The sequence below is a fragment of the Pyrus communis genome, chromosome 6, assembly GCF_963583255.1.
Source record: "Pyrus communis chromosome 6, drPyrComm1.1, whole genome shotgun sequence".
NCBI classification, from domain to species: domain Eukaryota; kingdom Viridiplantae; phylum Streptophyta; class Magnoliopsida; order Rosales; family Rosaceae; genus Pyrus; species Pyrus communis.
Window position 1 is genome coordinate 28,205,994 of NC_084808.1, and position 19,897 is coordinate 28,225,890.

General features: G+C 38.2%; 2 protein-coding genes across 3 annotated transcripts; both read left to right on the top strand.

The window, feature by feature from the left end:
* Nucleotides 1–3,993: 3,993 nt before the first annotated feature.
* LOC137735911 (multicopper oxidase LPR1-like) lies at nucleotides 3,994–7,815 on the top strand. The gene is made up of 3 exons (XM_068475262.1): nucleotides 3,994–4,206; nucleotides 5,997–7,451; nucleotides 7,546–7,815. Exons 1-3 carry the CDS (start codon nucleotides 3,994–3,996, stop codon nucleotides 7,597–7,599), a joined length of 1,722 nt encoding a protein of 573 aa, XP_068331363.1. The 3' UTR covers nucleotides 7,600–7,815.
* A 2,696-nt stretch (nucleotides 7,816–10,511) lies between these two features.
* Nucleotides 10,512–15,217, top strand: LOC137737068 (multicopper oxidase LPR2-like). 2 transcript variants are annotated; one of them, XM_068476421.1, is made up of 4 exons: nucleotides 10,512–11,109; nucleotides 12,739–14,193; nucleotides 14,815–14,859; nucleotides 14,891–15,217. In XM_068476421.1, exons 1-4 carry the CDS (start codon nucleotides 10,897–10,899, stop codon nucleotides 14,960–14,962), a joined length of 1,785 nt encoding a protein of 594 aa, XP_068332522.1. In that variant the 5' UTR covers nucleotides 10,512–10,896; the 3' UTR covers nucleotides 14,963–15,217. The 2 variants fall into 2 exon arrangements, with proteins under 2 accessions (XP_068332522.1, XP_068332521.1); XM_068476420.1 differs by having other exon boundaries at nucleotides 10,523–11,109; nucleotides 14,815–15,217.
* Nucleotides 15,218–19,897: the final 4,680 nt, after the last annotated feature.

The following is a 19,897-nucleotide window of genomic DNA, read 5'->3' on the forward strand; positions in this document are numbered from 1 at the left end:
CTCCTCTTATCTATGTTCGACGATTAATTTCTCTTTTGATCTGATAGATGTGCGAATCGTTTCCTTGTGAAAAGTAATCTCACATGTCTACCCAGACATTTTTCGCCGATGGGTAATAAGAAATGCTTGCAACATCATCATGTATTGAATTCAGAATCCACGCAAGGACCATGTCGTTGCATCTTTGCTATATGGCGATGTGGTTCACCCATAGTTGTGACGTGGTGTTTATTTTACGTAGGTGATGTGGTGTTTATTTTACGTAAGTGATGTGAATATTCAAAGTCACCAGAAACGATGTTATGATATCATGTTGAAGAATGAAATTGTTAGAATTTTTTATGAACGATATTGTGACATCCCGTCCCGGGATTATTAAAACGTACATGTGAAATTACAATTTTGCCCCTAGTGTGTTTTTCGTCACGTTGTGGGGTTGTTTTGTGTGTTGTGGCATGTGTTGGGCCACACACACACCTGCACATTCACTGTCTCTCTCCACCCTCTCTCTGTCTCTGTCTCTCATCTCTCTCTCACCCTTCCCGTTCACCTTAATACGTACGGACAAACCCATAACCCACCAAATGCTCACAGATCGAAGAAACTAAGGATACCATTGAACTCGTGTGGTCGAGGCGAGCTCAGCCATACCATTTTCAGGTAGGAACTCTAACGTTTTCACGTCGTTTCGTCAATGGCCGAGTTGAGTACTATTCATGCAACGTTTATTTATTGAGTTTTTGGGATTTCTAAGCTCATAGGTAGCTTGGTGGTGTCCTAAGGAGCCTCGGAGTGCTTCGTTGGACGAATTTGGACGTCGGGATCGTCCTACTCGAAGTTGGCCGGTTTTGGTTGTTTGCACAGGTAAGATCGCGTAAGTTTTAGCCCTTAAAACTTGTTGGGACATGTTCTACTAGTCTAGGGCTTTCATTTGGTTCAAGAATTGCAAAGGTGTGGTGACTACGAGGAAATTCAACGGTGTTCTGACAGAATGGACCAAATAAGGACTCACCTTCGGGTGTTTCATTTTAGAAGTTGTATATTTTAAAGCTTCCGAACTGTGCAAATGGTTACGTCACTCTCACGTGACGGCCAGCATGCCCTTCTTCGGGACGGGGTGTGTCAATATAATTCCAAGAGTATGCGTAGAGAATTCCCAATATTGATTTATTTATTTTTATAATGTAATACAAGATTTGTACGATATAAGCAAGCTTTTCTAGGACGTTAACTCTATGAGATATAAATACTTAATTTACACTAACCCGATCTTACAATCAAGAAAAATCAAATATAATAATCGATATTCTTCCATTTAGAAGTGGCAAGGCTTTTGTGGGTCGTGCTATGGTGTATCTGGGGGAGGATGGAATGATTTGAAGATAAAACAGCGAAAACAAGTATGTGGCTTTTGAGCCAAATTAATGGTCATTTTAATTGTTTTGAAAGTAGGGTTCCCTTCTTGTGAAAAATGTGGCTTCTTCTCTCCCCAAATAATCAATGTCTGATGACCTGACCATCCTATGAAAAAGAGAGATATTATTTTCTACTTCTAAGAAATTAAGCATGGACATTGAGGAGAATTAAAAGTTCAAAAAAAAAAAAAAAAGGTATTATTTTCTCACACATTATTCCTAAAATATGCTATTTTTCCGTCCACTATTATTTCTAAAAAATTGAAATTCTATTTTTCTAACAGCAAAGTCTCAACTGATATCTACCAACAAATAAATAACCTTTTAATTGCTCTACTGATGTGAGATTATGTACTTCAATAACTACTATCGATATTCAATCATCATCACTTACTAACTTCTTACCTTTAAATTGGAAAGGTCATCCACACATTTTCTTCTTTCTATCCTCGCCCTTTATGTGTGTGTCTGTGTTTTTTTTTTTTTTTTTTTTTTTTTTTTTTTTCAAATTTGGCTTACATGTCCTCATTTCACAACCCAAAGTCTAAAGCTCATGTTATCACATCCCGGCCCGGACCCCCACCACATTTCAGGCTTGACTCCACCGTAGCACGATATTATCCGCTTTAGGCCCTTACCATGCCCTCACGGTTTTGTTTCTAGGAATTCACACGAGAACTTCTTAATGGGTCACCCATCATAGGATTGTTTTCGCGCGAACTCGCTTAACTTCGGAGTTTCTACTGAACCCGAAGCCAGTGAACTCCCAAAAGATCTTGTGCTATATGGAGGTGGGCATGTACATATAAGGCACATCACTGCCTCTCCGTTGGTCGATGTGAGATGTTACAATCCATCCCCTTAGGGCCTGATGACCTCGTCGGCACACTCACACCATACGACAGAGTGGTTCTGATACTAAATTGTAACATCTCACATTGCCCAGGGGAGTGGATCCTGTAAGCCTTATATGTATATTCTCATCTCTACCTAACACGAGGCCTTTTGGGAGCTCACTGGCTTCGGGTTTTGTAGGAACTCCGAAGTTAAGCGAGTTTGGGCTAGAGCAATCCTAGGATGGGTGACCTCTTGGGAAGTTGCTCGTGAGTTCCTAGAAACAAAACCATGAGGGCGTGGTCAGGGCCTAAAGGGGATAATATCATGCTATCATGGAGTCGAGTCGGGGATGTGGTGGGGCCCAGGTCAGGATGTGACAATCCGTAACATGATATTGTTCGCTTTGGGCCCCGACCACGCCCTCACGGTTTTGTTTCTGGGAACTCACGAGCAACTCACATCCCGGCCAGGGCTCGACTCTGCCGTAGCACGATATTGTCCGCTTTGGGCCTCGACCACGCCCTCATGGTTTTGTTTATGGGAGTTCACGAGCAACTTCCCAGTGAGTCACCCATCTTGGGATTGCTCTCGCGCGAACTCGTTTAACTTTGGAGTTTTGATGAACTTCGAAGTCAGTGAGTTCCCAAAAGGCCTCATGCTAGGTAGAGATGAGAATATACATATAAGGCTTACAAGATCCACTCCCTTGGGTGATGTGGGATGTTACAATCCACCCGAGCCCGACGTCCTCCTCGGCACACTTCCACCCAGGGATTGGCTCTGATACCAAATTGTCACATCCCGGCTCGACTCTACGGTAGCACTGTGTTGTCCGTTTTGGGCCCCAACCACGCCCTCACGGTTTTATTGCTGGGAACTCACGAGCAACTTCCCAGTGGGTCACCCATCTTGTGATTGCTCTCGCACAAACTCGCTTAACTTCGGAGTTCCGATGAACTCCGAAGCCAGTGAGCTCCCAAAAGGCCTCTTGCTAGGTAGAGATGGAAAAATACATATAAGGCTTATAGGATCCACTCCCCTGAGCGATGTGGGATGTTACACCTATTGTCTTTTTGCGCCTAACATATTATTATTATATATCTTTTAAGCCACTTATTGCTTTGGTCTAGTGGTATTCCTTTTTATTTGTAAGTGAGATGTTTTAGGTTCGATTCTCGTCGAAGATGAATTTGAACCATATTAGTACTTGCCCATTATGAGACTTAACCCATTCTTCCACTCTTTAGTGTAGATACGATCGTTTGTTAAAAAAAAAAAAAAATCAAAAAGTGAGCAGAGAGAAAGACAATGAAGTGGTAACAACATAACTATATTTTTTTAGGTCAATGAAAAATACAAAGATTCTACTTCCATTTCATCCATATGGCAGAATGCAGGATCCAGGGGATGGAGGGACCTAGAAAGAATTGCTGTGTATTCTTTAGCCTTTTAACCAATTTTTTCATTTCTCTCTTTAAAATCATTTCTAAACAAACCGCGTAGCCAATTACTTTCCCTCTTTCTGCCCTTTTTCCATTATATATATCCAAGTCCGACGAATCCAACACTTTCAACCAAGAAAACACTGTTCAGTCTTTTAACCTGTAAAACACTAAAGTCTCTCTCTGACCCTCTTCCTTTCCGCAAAACACCGACTCAGCAAAATCACTTTTCCAATAAGCACCTCTCTCTGATCTCTCTCTCTCTCTCTCGCATGCAACCATAGCTAAACCAGAGAGAGATGGTTACTGTGCAGGGAGTTTTGGTGTTGCTAATAGCTTTTATGGGGGTGCTTTTGGAGACTTCATGGGCGGAAGATCAGCTTGTAAATGTGACCAGGTTGCAGATGTTTGTGGATGAACTTCCCGATATGCCTCTACTGAAAGGCTTTGATGTTGTCAATGGTGTTCCCAAACCCAAGACCTTGAAGATTGGCATGTACATGAAAACATGGGTAAGCAACAATTCGCATTTATTTGCTAAATATATATTTTATTTTAGGATTGTTTTATTAATACCCCACAAATTGTTAACTAAACCTCATATACTAAACACACCCCACACTTACTAAATATACCCTCATACTCCACTCCCACATAAATATGAAAAATAAAAAAAAAACAAAAATTTTCTCTACGACGCAACCTGCAGAACTGCCACAACCCTTCTTCCACGACTCTGCTTCAAAACTATAGTAGTGGGTATAAGTACATATCTATGTTCATTCATATATAAGAGTAAAAGTCCTGGGAAAAGTCCGGCCCTATAAATCTGGCATGAATACATATTGTCTTTCTCTAATGAGCAGATATTTTGCAGTGGATGTGGCAAAACATTTACCCCATCAAACTTTCTATTGTTAATATTTACATGGTAGTAATTGGTAATCCTAGCACCAAATTTCATGTTTCGTGTCAAACTGTGAATCAGCTACAGTTAGAAGAAAAAAAAAAAAAAAAAAGGAAGTCTGAGAGTAAAGTTAATTTAAGAGCTCCAAGAAAAATATTTTTGGGGTGTAATTTTGATCTCACGTTGGATTTGTGGGGTTTATTAAGAAATCAAAGTCTTAAATTTTAGGCCTAAATAGTCATTTCATTTCTACATTTTATTAATTCAGTATTAAAATTTTAAATGGGGTGTAATCAACCATTTATGAGGTGTCAATAAAAAACCCTTTATTTTATTTCAAAATTTTATTGTTTTGCCTCTTTCCTACCGTTTAAAAGGTTTAGATAATTTCTAGCATAACAATTAGGCTAGACGGAGTTTGCGGGGAATAATTTACCCATCCTTGTTGTATATCCACGTATTTTTGTTTCTTTCGTTCTATTTCATGACAAGTTATGTGACGAAATAAATGATTGACACGATTAAAAAACATAAATAACGAATGGACGCAAAACTAATAGGTAATTTCAGTGGGTATGCACGATACATCCGAAAGTCATTCATGTGTTGCTTGTTACGAGTTGAGACCTTCTCCAAATCTTATTGTCCAGAACTCAAAGACCAAAAAATTCGAACCTTTCAAGAGGGAGATCCGAGCTATTATTTTGCATGAGGGGGCAAGTGAAAACTGTGAAATAGGTAAATGAAGACTGCATGATTCAATGTGGTCCGGATTTTTTTTAATAATTTGCCTCTAATTTGTGAAATTTGGAGAGGATCTCAACTCGCTTGTTACATCCTAAAGTCTAATTATTTGACATAATTACCCATAATTTTGATTACCTATGTTATTATTAAATCTAATTTTTCGAATACAAGTTACATAACGAATATGTTTAGTCTTTCAAACTCGTCATTTAAAAAATTCAAATATAATATTTTACGCTTACCAAGCCAACAGTCAGCTTTGCTAACAAAACAAATAATGATTTTAATTAAAAAATATTAAAGAAATTAAATTTGTAAATCAAACGATGTGTCACCAATAAGTAATAAGTATATTAATAAACAGATAATTCAACCATCAATTTTCATATTACTTAATTTACAAAATTTAGTTTAAAAATTTAGATTCTCTAATATTATCCATTTTAATTATGTTTTTCTAAGGTCGGACCAGGTAATAATTTAATATGCACAAAAGTTCACCAACCCCATTCCATATGCACGGTTGAAAAGCTGGACAGCAACATATATTCCGATGTCGCTTTTCTGGTCATTTCCCCCTCTTATTTTATCAATTCTTGACCCCTTTGTTTTCCCAAGTAATTTTTTATTTTATAATTTTCGTTGCAGAGATTCCACAGAGACCTTCCGGCGACACCAGTGTTTGCCTACGGTACAAGTGAGCGCACAGCAACAGTCCCTGGTCCAACAATCGAAGCCCTCCAGGGAATCGATACCTTCGTGACGTGGAGTAATTACCTCCCTTCAGAACACATTCTGCCTTGGGACCCGACCATTCCAACGGCCATACCCGCTAGTAAGAAGGGCGTCCCTACTGTGGTGCACCTCCACGGCGGCATCCATGAACCGGCAAGCGATGGAAGCGCAAAGGCATGGTTCACCGCCGAGTTCAAAGACCGTGGGCCCGCTTGGACCCAGCAAACATATCGATACCGCAATCAGCAACAACCCGGGAACCTGTGGTACCATGATCACGCCATGGGGTTGACCAGAGTCAACCTCCTTGCTGGCTTGATCGGGGCCTACATTGTCTGTCAACCAGAAGTCGAGGGCCCGCTTCGACTCCCGAGTGGCGAATTTGATCGAACGCTGGTTGTGTTTGATCGGAGCTTTCGCACCAACGGTTCGATATACATGAATTCTAGTGGAGACAATCCCTCCATACACCCGCAATGGCAGCCGGAATATTTTGGTGACGCAATTATAGTGAATGGGAAGGCGTGGCCGCAATTGAAGGTACGACGTCGTAAATACAGGTTCCGAATTATCAACGCCAGCAATGCGAGATTCTTCAAATTCTTCTTCACCAATGGTCTGGGATTTATCCACGTGGGGTCTGATTCGGCTTACCTTGGGAACCCGGTGGAGACCAAGGACTTTTTGCTGGGGCCATCTGAGATCACAGACGTGGTGGTTGACTTTTCGATGTCTAAGAATGCCAATGTTACCCTAGCCAATGATGCACCGTATCCTTACCCATCCGGTGATCCCGTTAACGATGCCAACGGTAAGGTCATGCAGTTTTTGATTGCTGACCATCCAGAGCTAGACACATCGCGCGTTCCGTCAACGTTAATTCAGTACCCCGTCCCTGATCTATCGAGCGCATCGCGCACACGATACATCACAATGTACGAGTACGAGAGCGACACTGGTGAGCCGACACATCTTTATTTGAACGCGAAACCTTTCGACGCACCGGCGACGGAGATTGTGAAAGCAGGGACCAGCGAGGTGTGGAACGTGATCAATCTGACGGAGGACAATCATCCGTTACACATTCACTTGGGACTGTTCGTTGTATTCGAACAGCGGGAGTTGGTGAATGAGGAGAAGTTTAAAGATTGCATGAATAAGCTGAACGACGCCGTCAAGTGCCAAATAAGCAGGTATGCACGTGGCAAAACTGTAGAGGTGCCAGCTCACGAGAAAGGGTGGAAGAACGTTTTCAAGATAAGACCCGGGACTGTGACAAAGATACTGTTGAGGTTGGCTTACATACACTCGAATGCATCGTATGAGTTCGATCCTACTGGTGAACCTGGCTACGTTTACCATTGCCACGTAAGTATATTAATTAGCCTTCATAATATGGTGAAATTGTTAACATGCATAGGGTTTGACGTGTAATTTTAATTTGTTGTTCTATTTTGTGCAGATCTTGGATCACGAGGATAATGTGATGATGAGACCCTTGAAACTTGTCCGTTGAGAAGGTTTACCGAATACAAAGTGATATATAGTCGGTTACACAACAAAATCTCTCCAACGAGAGCCACTAGTAGTTAAAAGTGTTGGTGCATTTTTAAAATAAAATAAATCAATTATAATTGTCATTATGTGTTGTTAATGAGAAAATAAAATGGTTGTCATTTTATGTAACTCTTGTAACTTTTGTCTTGTTTATTTGTGTTTATTACTCTATTCACTAAGGGTGATAATAAATCTATAATTAGTAGCATTTTCTCCAACATAATTTTATTCATTATTTCACTACCCAATTTTCTTTTTCAACAATTATTCTACCATTCCTCCATCTTTCCGTTTTTACTTATTGGTTAAAGAAGGGTGTTCTTGTGGTGGAGTCTTGGACTATTCCCTTTGTGCAGATAGATTTAAGTCACACAACAATTCAGTAGGGTTGTTGAATCTTGGTGGGGATAAGGCAAAGGATATACTGCTGAACCCGTTCGTGGACTTTGTCAAACCGCAATAGGCTTGAATCTCCTTAAAAAGAGGGAGATACCCATGCCTAAGTCTAATTATCTACGTGCTTCTTAGAAGATATTACTTTATTGTAATCTTTATCATAATTTCTTCGTAGTTTTCTAACAATTTTAAGGAGATTCAACTTCATGGAACCTGTAACTAACAAGCCGTTCGACTATATTGGAGTTCTCAATATGCCATTCTGTTTTCAAAGGAGCTCATTTCAAGAGGAGGAAGGAAAAAATCATTTTCTATATCAATCTTCTCATAGTTGCCTACGTTCTCACTGACAAAAATCCAAACATAGAGAGCACGGAGAACATAAATGAAGTCGAGATCTATAACCTTGAAGAAAAAGATCAACAATATGAAAAAGTTCAAATTCACAAATGGTCGTGCCTGTTTAATTATTTCAAAAATGTTGTTGAATTAGTCTTAATAATATGGTGAAATTGTTAATACTCATTGGGTTTGACGTGTAATTTTAATTTGTTCTATTTTGCGCGCAGACCTTAAAAAGTGTCCTTTGAGAAGGTCTACTGGGTAGGAGAAACTTCTGAATACAAAGTGACACATACAAAGTAATGCATCAAGTGTGAGAGCGGCCTATTCAGATTTGTTCCAAAGGGAGAAGTGGGAAGACTTTTTGGGGTGATGTGATGGTTTTCTACTTCGTAGGTGGGGGGAGGATGGATGATTCGAAATTGAAACAAGTGAAAACAAACAAGTACTATCACCTGACTTGGGCCAAATTATTGGTCCCTTGTTGTGCAATATGTGGCTTCATCTCTCCCACGGTAGTCAATGTCTGACCATCCTAGAAATATCAGACACTACTGGAACTTTGAAAAGTTTTTACTGTTTTCAAACAAGTGTGTAAAATTACTTGCCAAAATTATTCATAAAATCGTATGCAATGCAAATCCTTGTATATCTATAATTCATTATTTTACAGAATCTCTTTTGGTTACTTATTCAAATTTCATATCAACATTGTTGTTATTCTTATTGAATTGCCTCAAACAAATAGCATAATTTTTTTCATTTTTCCTGTTTTACTTCCAAGGGGCAGTGCATTGCACTCTGATTATTATTATTTATTTATTTAAAAAAAATGTTATTATTAAAAAGAGGGATAGAGTTCAAGATTATTACAATAATTTAAAAGAAGATTTTCAAACTCGGGATGCAAGTGTGGAGATCCACCATCCTAGCAACTAGGATATTAGACAAAAAAAATCATCTTTATATGGTAAAAGAACTAACCCGAACATCCTAAACAAGATTATCAACATGTATTCTTTAGGGTCTCTTTGCCTTGGTCGTCATCATCTTCATGCAAAATACATCATTTGATTTGATTGAAAAAAACGTAATACAACTAAAAAGGTCAGTAATTAAGGCTCCAATACTTACGATGCATCGTATGTTAAAATATTAGTGGACAAAATTAAAAAGTAATTACTGAAGTATTAATTTTTATTATATATTGAACACCATGCATTGCATTTGTGATGTAAAGAAATGAACCCGAAAGGAAACTACTGCAAAAATTTTAATTTTTATAGAAGTATCGGATTGAACCACTAAATTACATGACCATATTTGATTGATTCAAATTCAAGTTTTACTTTATATTCGATTTATTACTTTTTTTTTTAATAAATGATATTGTCTATATTATAAGATATAGAAGTAATCTCACAATGAGCAAGTAATTATGTGGTTCGAGCAAGCAGTAATGTGGTTCAAATTCGCTACACTATAGGGTGGGGAAATAGGTTAAGCCTCTCAATGGGCAAACAATAATATGGTTCGAGTAAGCAGTAATGTGGTTCAAATTTACCTTTGGTGAGATTCGAACTTAAACCTCTCACTTACAAGTAAATAGGAATATCACTGGAATGTAATAATAAGTAACTATTCTATTTATTACTATTACGCAAGGTGTTCACATTTTTAGTGAATAAGTTGAGAAATTGTTATCAGTACTTCAAAAGTTTAATTTAAAACTCTACACTTTCTATAATTAAAAAGAAAAATACATTTGTGAAAAGTATATAATAAAATTTTTAAAATGTTAATAACAGTTCCCAAATTTAGTTATTAACAAGTAAAAAATTCACAAAAAAGAGAGAAATATTATTTTCTACTTGTAAGAAATTAAGAGTGGACAGTGATGATACTTTTTAGGTCAGACATGGACAAAAATGAATGGGGAAAGGAGAATCTAAAGGGGAGGCAGGGACCTACAAGGAAATGCCGTGTTTTCTTTAACCTTTTAACCAATTTTTCCATTTCTCTCTTTAAAATCGTATCCAAACTAACCAAATTAGCGAAATGCTTTCTCCTTTCCTTCTATTTTTCCAATATATTCCGAGTCCGACGAATCGCACATTTTCAAACAAGAAAACGCTGTCCAAACAGGTTAATCGCATGTGAAGCTCAACGATCACATGTGTTTCACGTTATTAATTTTGTGTTGTTTATGTATTTCGTTTGAAAAGTGTAAAAATCAGAGTAAGAGTTTTACATCTGAAAAGAGAAACTTTCCAGATAAACCTTGCGAAGACTTTTATACTCTTCTTATTTGCCACACAAACTCAACTTTCTTTACTTTTAAGCCTCTAAAACACCAAAGTCTCTCAACTCTCAGCTCTCAGCTCTCAACTCTCAACCTCTTCCTTTCCGCGGAACACCGACTCAGAAAATTACTTTTCCAATAAGCACCTCTCTCTCTTTCTCTCTCTCTCTCTCTCTCTCTCTCTTGCATGCAACCATAGCTAAACCAGAGAGGGAGATGATTAGGGCGCAGAGAGTTTTGGTGTTTTTAATAGCTTTTCTGGGGTTGCTTTTGAAGACTTCATGGGCGGAAGAGCAGCTTGTAAATCTGACCAGGCTGCAGATGTTTGTGGATGAACTTCCCCATATGCCCCTTCTCAAAGGCTTTGATGTAGTCAATGGTGTTCCCAAACCCAAATCATTGAAGATTGGCATGTACATGAAAAAATGGGTAAGCAACAATTCGCATATATTCGCTCAATATTTTATATCAAAATTCTTTTGTTTTGCCTTTGGTTTTGATAATTTCTAGGATAACAATTAGGCTGGACTGAGTCTGCGTGGAATAATGTACTCATCCTTCTTATTCTATACCCACATACTTCTTGTTCTATTTCATGACTAGTACTTAAAAGATTTAGAAACAAAATCGAGTATAGTAGCATTTTAAAATTTATACACTCAATTATACTTAGTAGATAAGACTTTATTTTTATTATTTGTAATATCGGACAAAGTACTAATTTAAGATCTCATTTGACACGTCATATAAAATCATCGGACAGTATTAATAGTACGAAACGGATATTTAGTAAGCTTTCTATTAAAGAAGCACGGAATTATTAAATCCGGCCCATTTATTTTATACACCTCCCACCCGCTTAATTATCCCAACCAACCTTTGTATAATTAGTCGGGAGAATGTCTCTCGCTTACTCCGTCCCTCTCTCGCTCACTTCGTCCCTCTCCTTCTCTTGCAGCACTCTCCTTCCACTCTCTCACATCGCCTGCTCTCTCTTGTCTGGATCCCATGTTCATCTTCACCTTCTTCTTCCTTTCTATCTCTGTTCCTCCCTCCTCCTTACACACACACACACACACACACACACACACACCTCCCACCTCCTCCGTTCGCCTTCGATCTTTGACAAGTGACAACAAAACCTTACATGGGTTGAACAAGGAAGACGATGATTCGAATTCTTCCGATCTGGGCTCTGACGAGGAAGGGAGCCGAGCTCCGACAAGTAGCCTGTTGGTTTATTACCATTGAAAATATTCAATCTGGGATTTTTATTTTAGTTGGTGAATCGATGAGTGGGTTCGTATGGAAGGTGGGATTTGATGAGTGGGGGAAGACGATGAAGACTGGGTAGAGACCTGGGTTTTTTTCCCTTCCTCTTTAATTTTTAATTTTTAAATTTTGTCTCTGTAATGATGTTTTATTTATTTTCTGTTTTTATTTTTTATATATACATTTTAACAGCAATTATTCTGTGAAATTATTTTTCAAAAAATATTGTCCGATGTATTATACGGTATACAAATTAATTCGATACAATATTAAACGTTTAACTAATTTAATTAGTATTATTCGATGAATATTTATTTTATTTAATTAAAATAATTAATACAATCTGAGCTGCAAAAAAGGTCTACTATGCACAAAAAGGTCACCGACCCAATTCCATCTCCACAGCCGTAAAGCTGGACTCGTTACGGCAACATATATTCCGATAGGATTACTATTCTCTCATTTCCTCTTATATTTTTTTTATTAAAAATGAATATAAGATGTTAATATAATTTAATCGTGATCATTCAAATAAGAGAAGAGAAAAAAAAAAAGAAAAAAAAAGGAAAGATAATCCTAATTTATTCTGATATATCATTTTTTATATTATTCGTGATCATTCAAATAAAAGAGGAGGAAAAAAAAGAAGGAAAAAAATGGAGAGATAATCCTAATCTACTCTGATATATCATTTTTGGTCCTTTTTTTCAATAATTTTTTATCCATTTTTAACCCCTTCGTTTGCCGAAGTATTTCTTTATATATTTTTCTTTATTTTCTGTGCAGAGATTCCACAGAGACCTTCCGCCGACACCAGTGTTCGCCTACGGTACACGCAAGCGCACAGCGACGGTCCCTGGTCCAACAATCGAAGCCCTCCAGGGAATCGATACCTTCGTGACGTGGAGTAATTACCTCCCTTCAAAACACATTCTGCCTTGGGACCCAACCATTCCAACGGCCCTACCCGTTACAAACAAGGGCGTTCCTACTGTGGTGCACCTCCACGGCGGCATCCATGAACCCGAAAGCGATGGAAGCGCAAATGCATGGTTCACTGCCGACTTCAAAGACCGCGGGCCCGCTTGGCCCAACCGAAGATATCGTTACCGCAATCAGCAACATCCAGGGAACCTGTGGTACCATGATCACGCCATGGGGTTGACCAGAGTCAACCTCCTCGCTGGCTTGATTGGTGCCTACATTGTCCGTCATCCAGAAGTCGAGGGCCCACTTCGACTCCCGAGTGGCGAGTTTGATCGAACGTTGGTCGTGTTTGATCGGAGCTTTCGCACTGACGGTTCGATATACATGAATCCTACTGGAAACAATCCCTCCATACATCCGCAATGGCAGCCGGAATATTTTGGTGACGCGATTATTGTGAACGGGAAGGCATGGCCGCAATTGAAGGTACGACGTCGTAAATACAGGTTCCGAATTATCAACGCCAGCAATGCGAGATTCTTCAAATTCTTCTTCACCAACGGTCTGAGATTTATCCACGTGGGGTCTGATTCGGCTTACCTTGGGAAACCGGTGGAGACCAAGGACTTTTTGCTGGGGCCATCTGAGATCACAGATGTGGTGGTTGACTTTTCCAAGTCTAAGAATGCCAAGGCAATCCTGGCCAATGGTGCACCGTATCCTTACCCATCGGGCGATCCCGTTAACAATGCGAACAGTAAGGTCATGCAGTTTTTGATTGCTGACCATTCAGAGCTAGACGCTTCACGCGTTCCATCAAGGTTAATTCAGTACCCCGTCCCTGATATATCGAGTTCGTCGCGCACACGGTACATCGCAATGTACGAGTACACGAGCAACATTGATGAGCCGACACATCTTTACTTGAACGGGAAATCATACGAGGAACCGGCGACGGAGATTGTGAAAGCAGGGACCAGCGAGGTGTGGAACGTGATCAATCTGACGGAGGACAACCATCCCTTACACATTCACTTGGGACTGTTCGTAGTATTGGAACAGAGGGAGTTGGTGAATGTGGAGGAGTTTACAGATTGTATGAATAAGCTAAACGACGCCGTCAAGTGCCAAATAAGCAAGTATGCACGCGGCAAAACTGTAGAGGTGCCAGCTCACGAGAAAGGGTGGAAGAACGTTTTCAAGATGAGAAACGGGACTGTGACAAAGATATTTTTGAGGTTTGCTTACATACACTCGAATGCATCGTATGAGTTCGATCCTACTGGGGAGCCTGGCTACGTGTACCATTGCCACGTAAGTATTTCACACAAAAACTTTACCCGCATAAATTTGTTTCACTTAACCAATGTGTGTTTTCATTTGATTTTCGTACAAACGACATATTCTAAATTCATCTAATATAATGAAATTCAACTACGGGAGGCAAACATATTATTTTTGTTAACTGATCTAATTCACATATGCGTCAGTTTTGATATGATATCTTATTTGAAAATGAGTGTTCTAGTTAGATGACAAATTAGAATTTTGACGCATGGGCGCTTGGAAATCCCCGATTCGAGCAGGTCGTCATAGATAGATACTGGAGCTGCTAGGCTCCAGTTGGAGACGACAGCCACCCGATAAGTCCTTGGGATTGGAGGTTCACGGGGGTACCAAATAATAGAATGGTTGAGGAGATATGCCAATGGTTGTGTGGAAAAGAGCAGTAGAAAACGATGTCGTATGTTGTTGGGTAGCCTGCCTCCCTACTGTGTCTGACCATACCAGTCCAATTTGGATTCCAAACTCACAAGTCTTCGCGTCTGTTTAATTATTCCAGAAAGGTTTTATTTAGCCTTAATAATATGGTGAAGTTGTTGATATTCATTGGGTTTGACATGTAATTTTGATTTGTTGTTCCATTTTGTGCAGATCTTGGATCATGAGGACAATGTGATGATGAGACCCTTAAAACTTGTCCATTGAGAAGGTCTACTGGATACGAGAGATTCCTGGATACAAAGTGATAGATAGTCGGTTACACAGCAGAACCTCTCCATCAAGATCCACCAGTAGTTAAAAGTAGCACCGATGCTTTCATGAAGCATATGACGTATTCATAGACAACTTTGAAAAATAAGGAACTCCCGCAGCAATTCCGGCGATCAAAGATGTAATCAGAGTTTGCGCAAATATAATTTGAATATCGAATATTGTTAGAGAAATGATTTCATTTAAAATTGGGTGCATACCTGTTCAATGAAGGAAATTATGTTGTGGTACTAATTTGATGCTTTCTTGCCCTGCAATCAACTCAGTGTTCAAGGATTGTGTATGTTTCCCGTTTCCCGGGTCTAATTTGATCCTTTTTTTCTTCCGAGTTAGATAATTGTTTGCTTCTCTTCCTCCTTCAAATTCATGTATGTTTCCAAGTAGTTTACCTGAATCAGATTCATCTAGTGGTGAGGGAGTTCCAAAATCCCGGTGTGCATGCTCCTGCTTTATCACCCTCCCCATGACCCCATCTCTATGCCCAAAGTCAGCTGCTGAGGAGGTTGGCAAATTTTTGCGTTACTCAAGAGTCCCGGAACTTGTGGCCGGGCTATGAGCGTTAGGATACAATACTCGTATGGAACATGGGAAAAAAGGTAGAAATGATAGAATATCATATCAGTGCTCTTTTGGAAGGGGTTTTTATTCTTCTCTCTCTCGATCTCAAAAAAAATTTCTTATAATTCATGTCAAAAAATTCAAAAACAAGAATATAAATCTAAATCCAAATCTAAAGGTATTTGAATCTAAATAAAGTAACATAGTAAGAAAAAAAATTCAATGGAAAAATAAAAAAGGAGGAAAAAAAATAAGAAAATGATAGAATCGATACTTTCCTACCGATCCTTCCTGAAGAAGGTCCTTAATAGAATAGCGACTATATCGGAAAAAGGTCGCTAGTTTCGTACCGACCCCCTTCAATTTTTTTTAATTAATTTTTTCGGTTTATTTTTTGTTAATTTTCCTTTTAGTTCTCTTACAATAACAACAAACTATCATATTCATGTTCTTGAAAATATATTTTTCCATGCAAAATTTAACATAATTCATATTTAAACACTTGAAATCAACAATTTAAAACCTAAATTTAAAGATGTTTTTTCTATTTTTCAACATTAAAAATCAATAAAAAATAGTTTCGGGACCTAATTAACGGGAGGATCATGTCCAAAGGTTTTGCAATATTTTCCTTAACTCCGATGCAAAATATTTCCTAAAGCTAAAAAGTTTTCACAAAAACTGTGAGTTATATATATAACCCACAATTTTCCAATCTTTTAAGAACTTTTACAACATGCACTATAAGTCAAAATTAGAGTCATTCTACTCGCACCACATGTTTTTAAAAATTAATTTAGGACATTTCCAAAACTTCGGACGCCTACAAATGTCTTTGGGAGCGCACTATTAGTTTACATTATTTTTTATACTTTTCAACTTTAAAAATCCATGAAAAATAAGTACGGGACCTAATAAAGGATAAAATTATAGCCAAAGGTTTTGCAACATTTTGGTCAATTCCCACCCAAAATATTTACAAGATTTATTATAAGCCAAAATTTGAGTCATTCTAGTCGCGCCACATGTTTTCTAAAATTAATTTAGGACATTCCAAAGATTTTTGACACCTACAAATCTCTTTGGGGGTCTCGCTATTAGTTTATATTATTTTTCTATTTTTTAAACTTTAAAACTTAATAAACAGTAGAATCGCATCTAAAAGTCTTACAACATTCTTGCTATGTGTGCTTGCTGGGCTTAGTAGTGCACCACAGCACTTGGTAAAGAACTCTGAGTCGGAGAATGGTTGCGTACTTGCAAGTGATGTTGATAGCGTCATCCTTCCTATAGATGCTTTTGGAGGACATGGCGCTCTTAATTAGTTTGGCACGTAGCAAAAGACACAAGGTATAAACTTGGAATCTATCCCCAGTTTTGCCTATTCCACAAATTAAAAGCAGATTTGACTGATGTCATATGGCTATTTTTACCTTGTAATAATATTATACTAATACTAATTTTATTACAGCCACTTATAATTGCTGTGGAGGAAAATGCAAGAGTCCTTGATGATACACCTGATAAATTTGGGATTGAAGCGGTATGTATCCAAATATGCAACCAAATGTTTTCACATTCCGTCTACTGTTTTTTTTTTTTTTGCCCGTTTCGTTGTTGGGACTTGGGGGATAACTTCTGAGATGGAAGAATTTCCATGTCTATTGCACAGAGGAAAATGGCATTGCTTCAACTCATAGGCTTTTGGTTTCTGAATTGAAAGGAACTTTTCATGCAGTGCAGGTCAAGGTCTCAAACTATTGGGAAGCAACTGGTGTTATCGTTTGCAGCGCACAAGGCTGGGCTAAATCCGCATTCTCTTCGAAGAAATAGAATTAAGAACCTCCAAAGAACTCTGTCGCCTGCTAATGGTTACGCCATTAAAGTGCCACAGCAATTGGCTAATCAAAGTAGTTTACACATTAATCAAATTCCGAAATATCATGATTCTTTCATTCAACACAGGAGTTACAAAATCTTTATTCTTTTTCACTTTTGGCAAATTTATAATGAATTAAGCGCCATTCGACGTGGATAGTCAACACCGAATATCAAATCATCGCAGGTGAGGTTGGTTTAAGAGCAGCTCAAGCGTATGCTAGAGCCCGATGGACGGGCGATCAAACAGGGTCAAATCCTCCCAGCAAGCAAGTCTTGCCCATGCTGGCGATTGAGCCCAAGAGGGCCCGAGGGAGAGGCTCGACACGAGTAGCTGGCCTGAGAGCTTGATGGCCAGGTGACACAAGGCTGACGTTAGGGCGACGTCTGCCACGTTTCTATGTTTTTTGCGTCAGGCGCGTTTACTTAAGCGCGCGTGGTGGCGCGTCTCCGACACATTTTTAGACGTGGGGCCCGGCAGCGCAGTTTCTGAAAGTTACCGTTGGGGAGGTCATGTGGCTTCTTCACGTCTTTTGGATTTCAACGGTTACATTTTATGGACCGTTGGATTTCCAACGGTAAAAAAAATTCAAACCGTCATTAATTTCAACCTTTGAATTTGAGATCAATGGTCCACGTTATTCACCTTTATCAACTAAAAAAAAAGTAAAAAAATCTGAAATTTTACCGTTGTGCCACGTGACACAATCTGGAGGGTTAGAATTCAAAATTTTTTTAATCCAACGGTAGAGATTAATTATGTGAATAAAAAATTTTAAAAAAATGTAAAAAATTAATAAAAAATCCAAATTTTTTTTTTTGAAAAATTAAAAAAAAAATTTGATTGTACTTTTCATAAATACCTTCTCATTATCTTCTACCTTACACCACAATTTCACATTTCTCAACTACTTTCAACCATATTCCTATCTTTCTCTTAAAGTTTCAATTCAATTTTTTTCCAACAAAATGACTAATGATGCAGGTACGAAGTGGACGCTTATTGAAGATGTTATGTTGTGTACTAGCTAGGTTGAAGATACTCATGATCCAATATGCAGATGCTCCATATGCAAGCATCCGCAAGGCAGCAGTATTTTTTTTGCTTAGAAATGAAACCTATAACACCAAAAACATCCTTATTTTGCACAAAGTAAGAATCATGGTTGCAAACAGCAATCATGATTTTGTTGAACAAATGTCGTTCCATTGTAAAACGACTTCTAAAGTACGTATCAGGGAATGCACAGTTACGGACAAAATAATCGTCCAAAAGATATGTACCTCATCGTTGTCTGCTTCTATCAAAGTTTGCGGAATAGCTGGGCCTGCATATTTGAGCCATAACTTGGATGACTCGACAAGAATGCGAGGCTCTTTGGCTTCTTGCTTTGTCATCTCTCCTTCTACGCTCCTCATCCTCTTCGTCTTCCATCTCATTTTGGGTCACCTGGAGATTGAACATTTCTTCCCCTTGCTTAAACAATTCTTTCTCTTGCTCCTCGATTTCCCACAATATCCTTGAAGAAGAAGACATTGTAAGAAGGAAGCATAAACTATGAATAATGATAGAGATTTTGATTTTGGTGAAGAATGAAGTAGAAACTATGAATAATATTAGAGATTTTGGTGTGTGATTTCTGGTTCTGGATGGTGGGTTATATGGAGAAAAAGAAAGGATTAGGTTGTAGATAATGCCATGTGGCATGCCGTCATTTGTTAAAAATGTGATCGAAATTTATCTTCAAAGGTTGTCTTCAGATTGTGACATATGGCGTGATGTGATTGGTTAAAAATCTTATCGAAAATCTATACTCAACGATTCTGAAAAGGTAACGACACGTGGCACGACGGCATTTGATAAATATCTTATCGAAATCTATCACAAAAAATTGTTTTATCGGATAATAACATGTGAAGCAACGAGAACGATTAAAAATCTTATCCGAAATTACAAATAAAATTATTTTGTATTATTTTATAAAATAAAAAAATACTAATATTTTATTGCCTATTGCCATGACTATTCAGTGTAGAGGTGGAGATGTAAAAAACAATTACTGTTTATTAAGGTAGTTACTGTTCATTGAAGGCTATTCAACCCTAGGGTGCCTTTACAACGGTAGAGTTGCCCTAATGAGTTGTCTTTGTTTTCTGGCCTATTGATTTCAACTTAAATGTTGATGGAACGTGAACCTACAAGTCAATGCTCATCTCGTATTTGTTTCAGCACATTTTATATCTTGATCAGAGGTAAACATCAATCGTTGTTAATCAATTTTGTATTGAATGATGATGGTGATGCTGATATACATATGCATATATAGTAGTATGTATCTTTGTATACATGAGAAGTGATAAAGAGATTCTCTTAAAAGCGGGACTTTTCATGGATTATTTACCGCCTCATATTTTTTACGCAATATTTTATAATGTTGGCGCGAAAATTAACGTTAAACTAATCCTATTATTCTAAAGTAAGTTGAAAGGTAGATATTGAAGGAGGAGTTGCTTATCCATGACTTGG

Excerpts from the sequence above, each read along its gene's own strand:
- LOC137737068 (XM_068476421.1), top strand. The coding sequence starts at position 10,897 with ATGATTAGGGCGCAGAGAGTTTTGGTGTTTTTAATAGCTTTTCTGGGG. Across the intron at positions 11,110-12,738 it reads GCATGTACATGAAAAAATGG|AGATTCCACAGAGACCTTCC; the intron begins GTAAGCAACAAT and ends TTTTCTGTGCAG. Across the intron at positions 14,194-14,814 it reads GCTACGTGTACCATTGCCAC|ATCTTGGATCATGAGGACAA; the intron begins GTAAGTATTTCA and ends CATTTTGTGCAG.
- LOC137735911 (XM_068475262.1), top strand. The coding sequence starts at position 3,994 with ATGGTTACTGTGCAGGGAGTTTTGGTGTTGCTAATAGCTTTTATGGGG. Across the intron at positions 4,207-5,996 it reads GCATGTACATGAAAACATGG|AGATTCCACAGAGACCTTCC; the intron begins GTAAGCAACAAT and ends TTTTCGTTGCAG. Across the intron at positions 7,452-7,545 it reads GCTACGTTTACCATTGCCAC|ATCTTGGATCACGAGGATAA; the intron begins GTAAGTATATTA and ends TATTTTGTGCAG.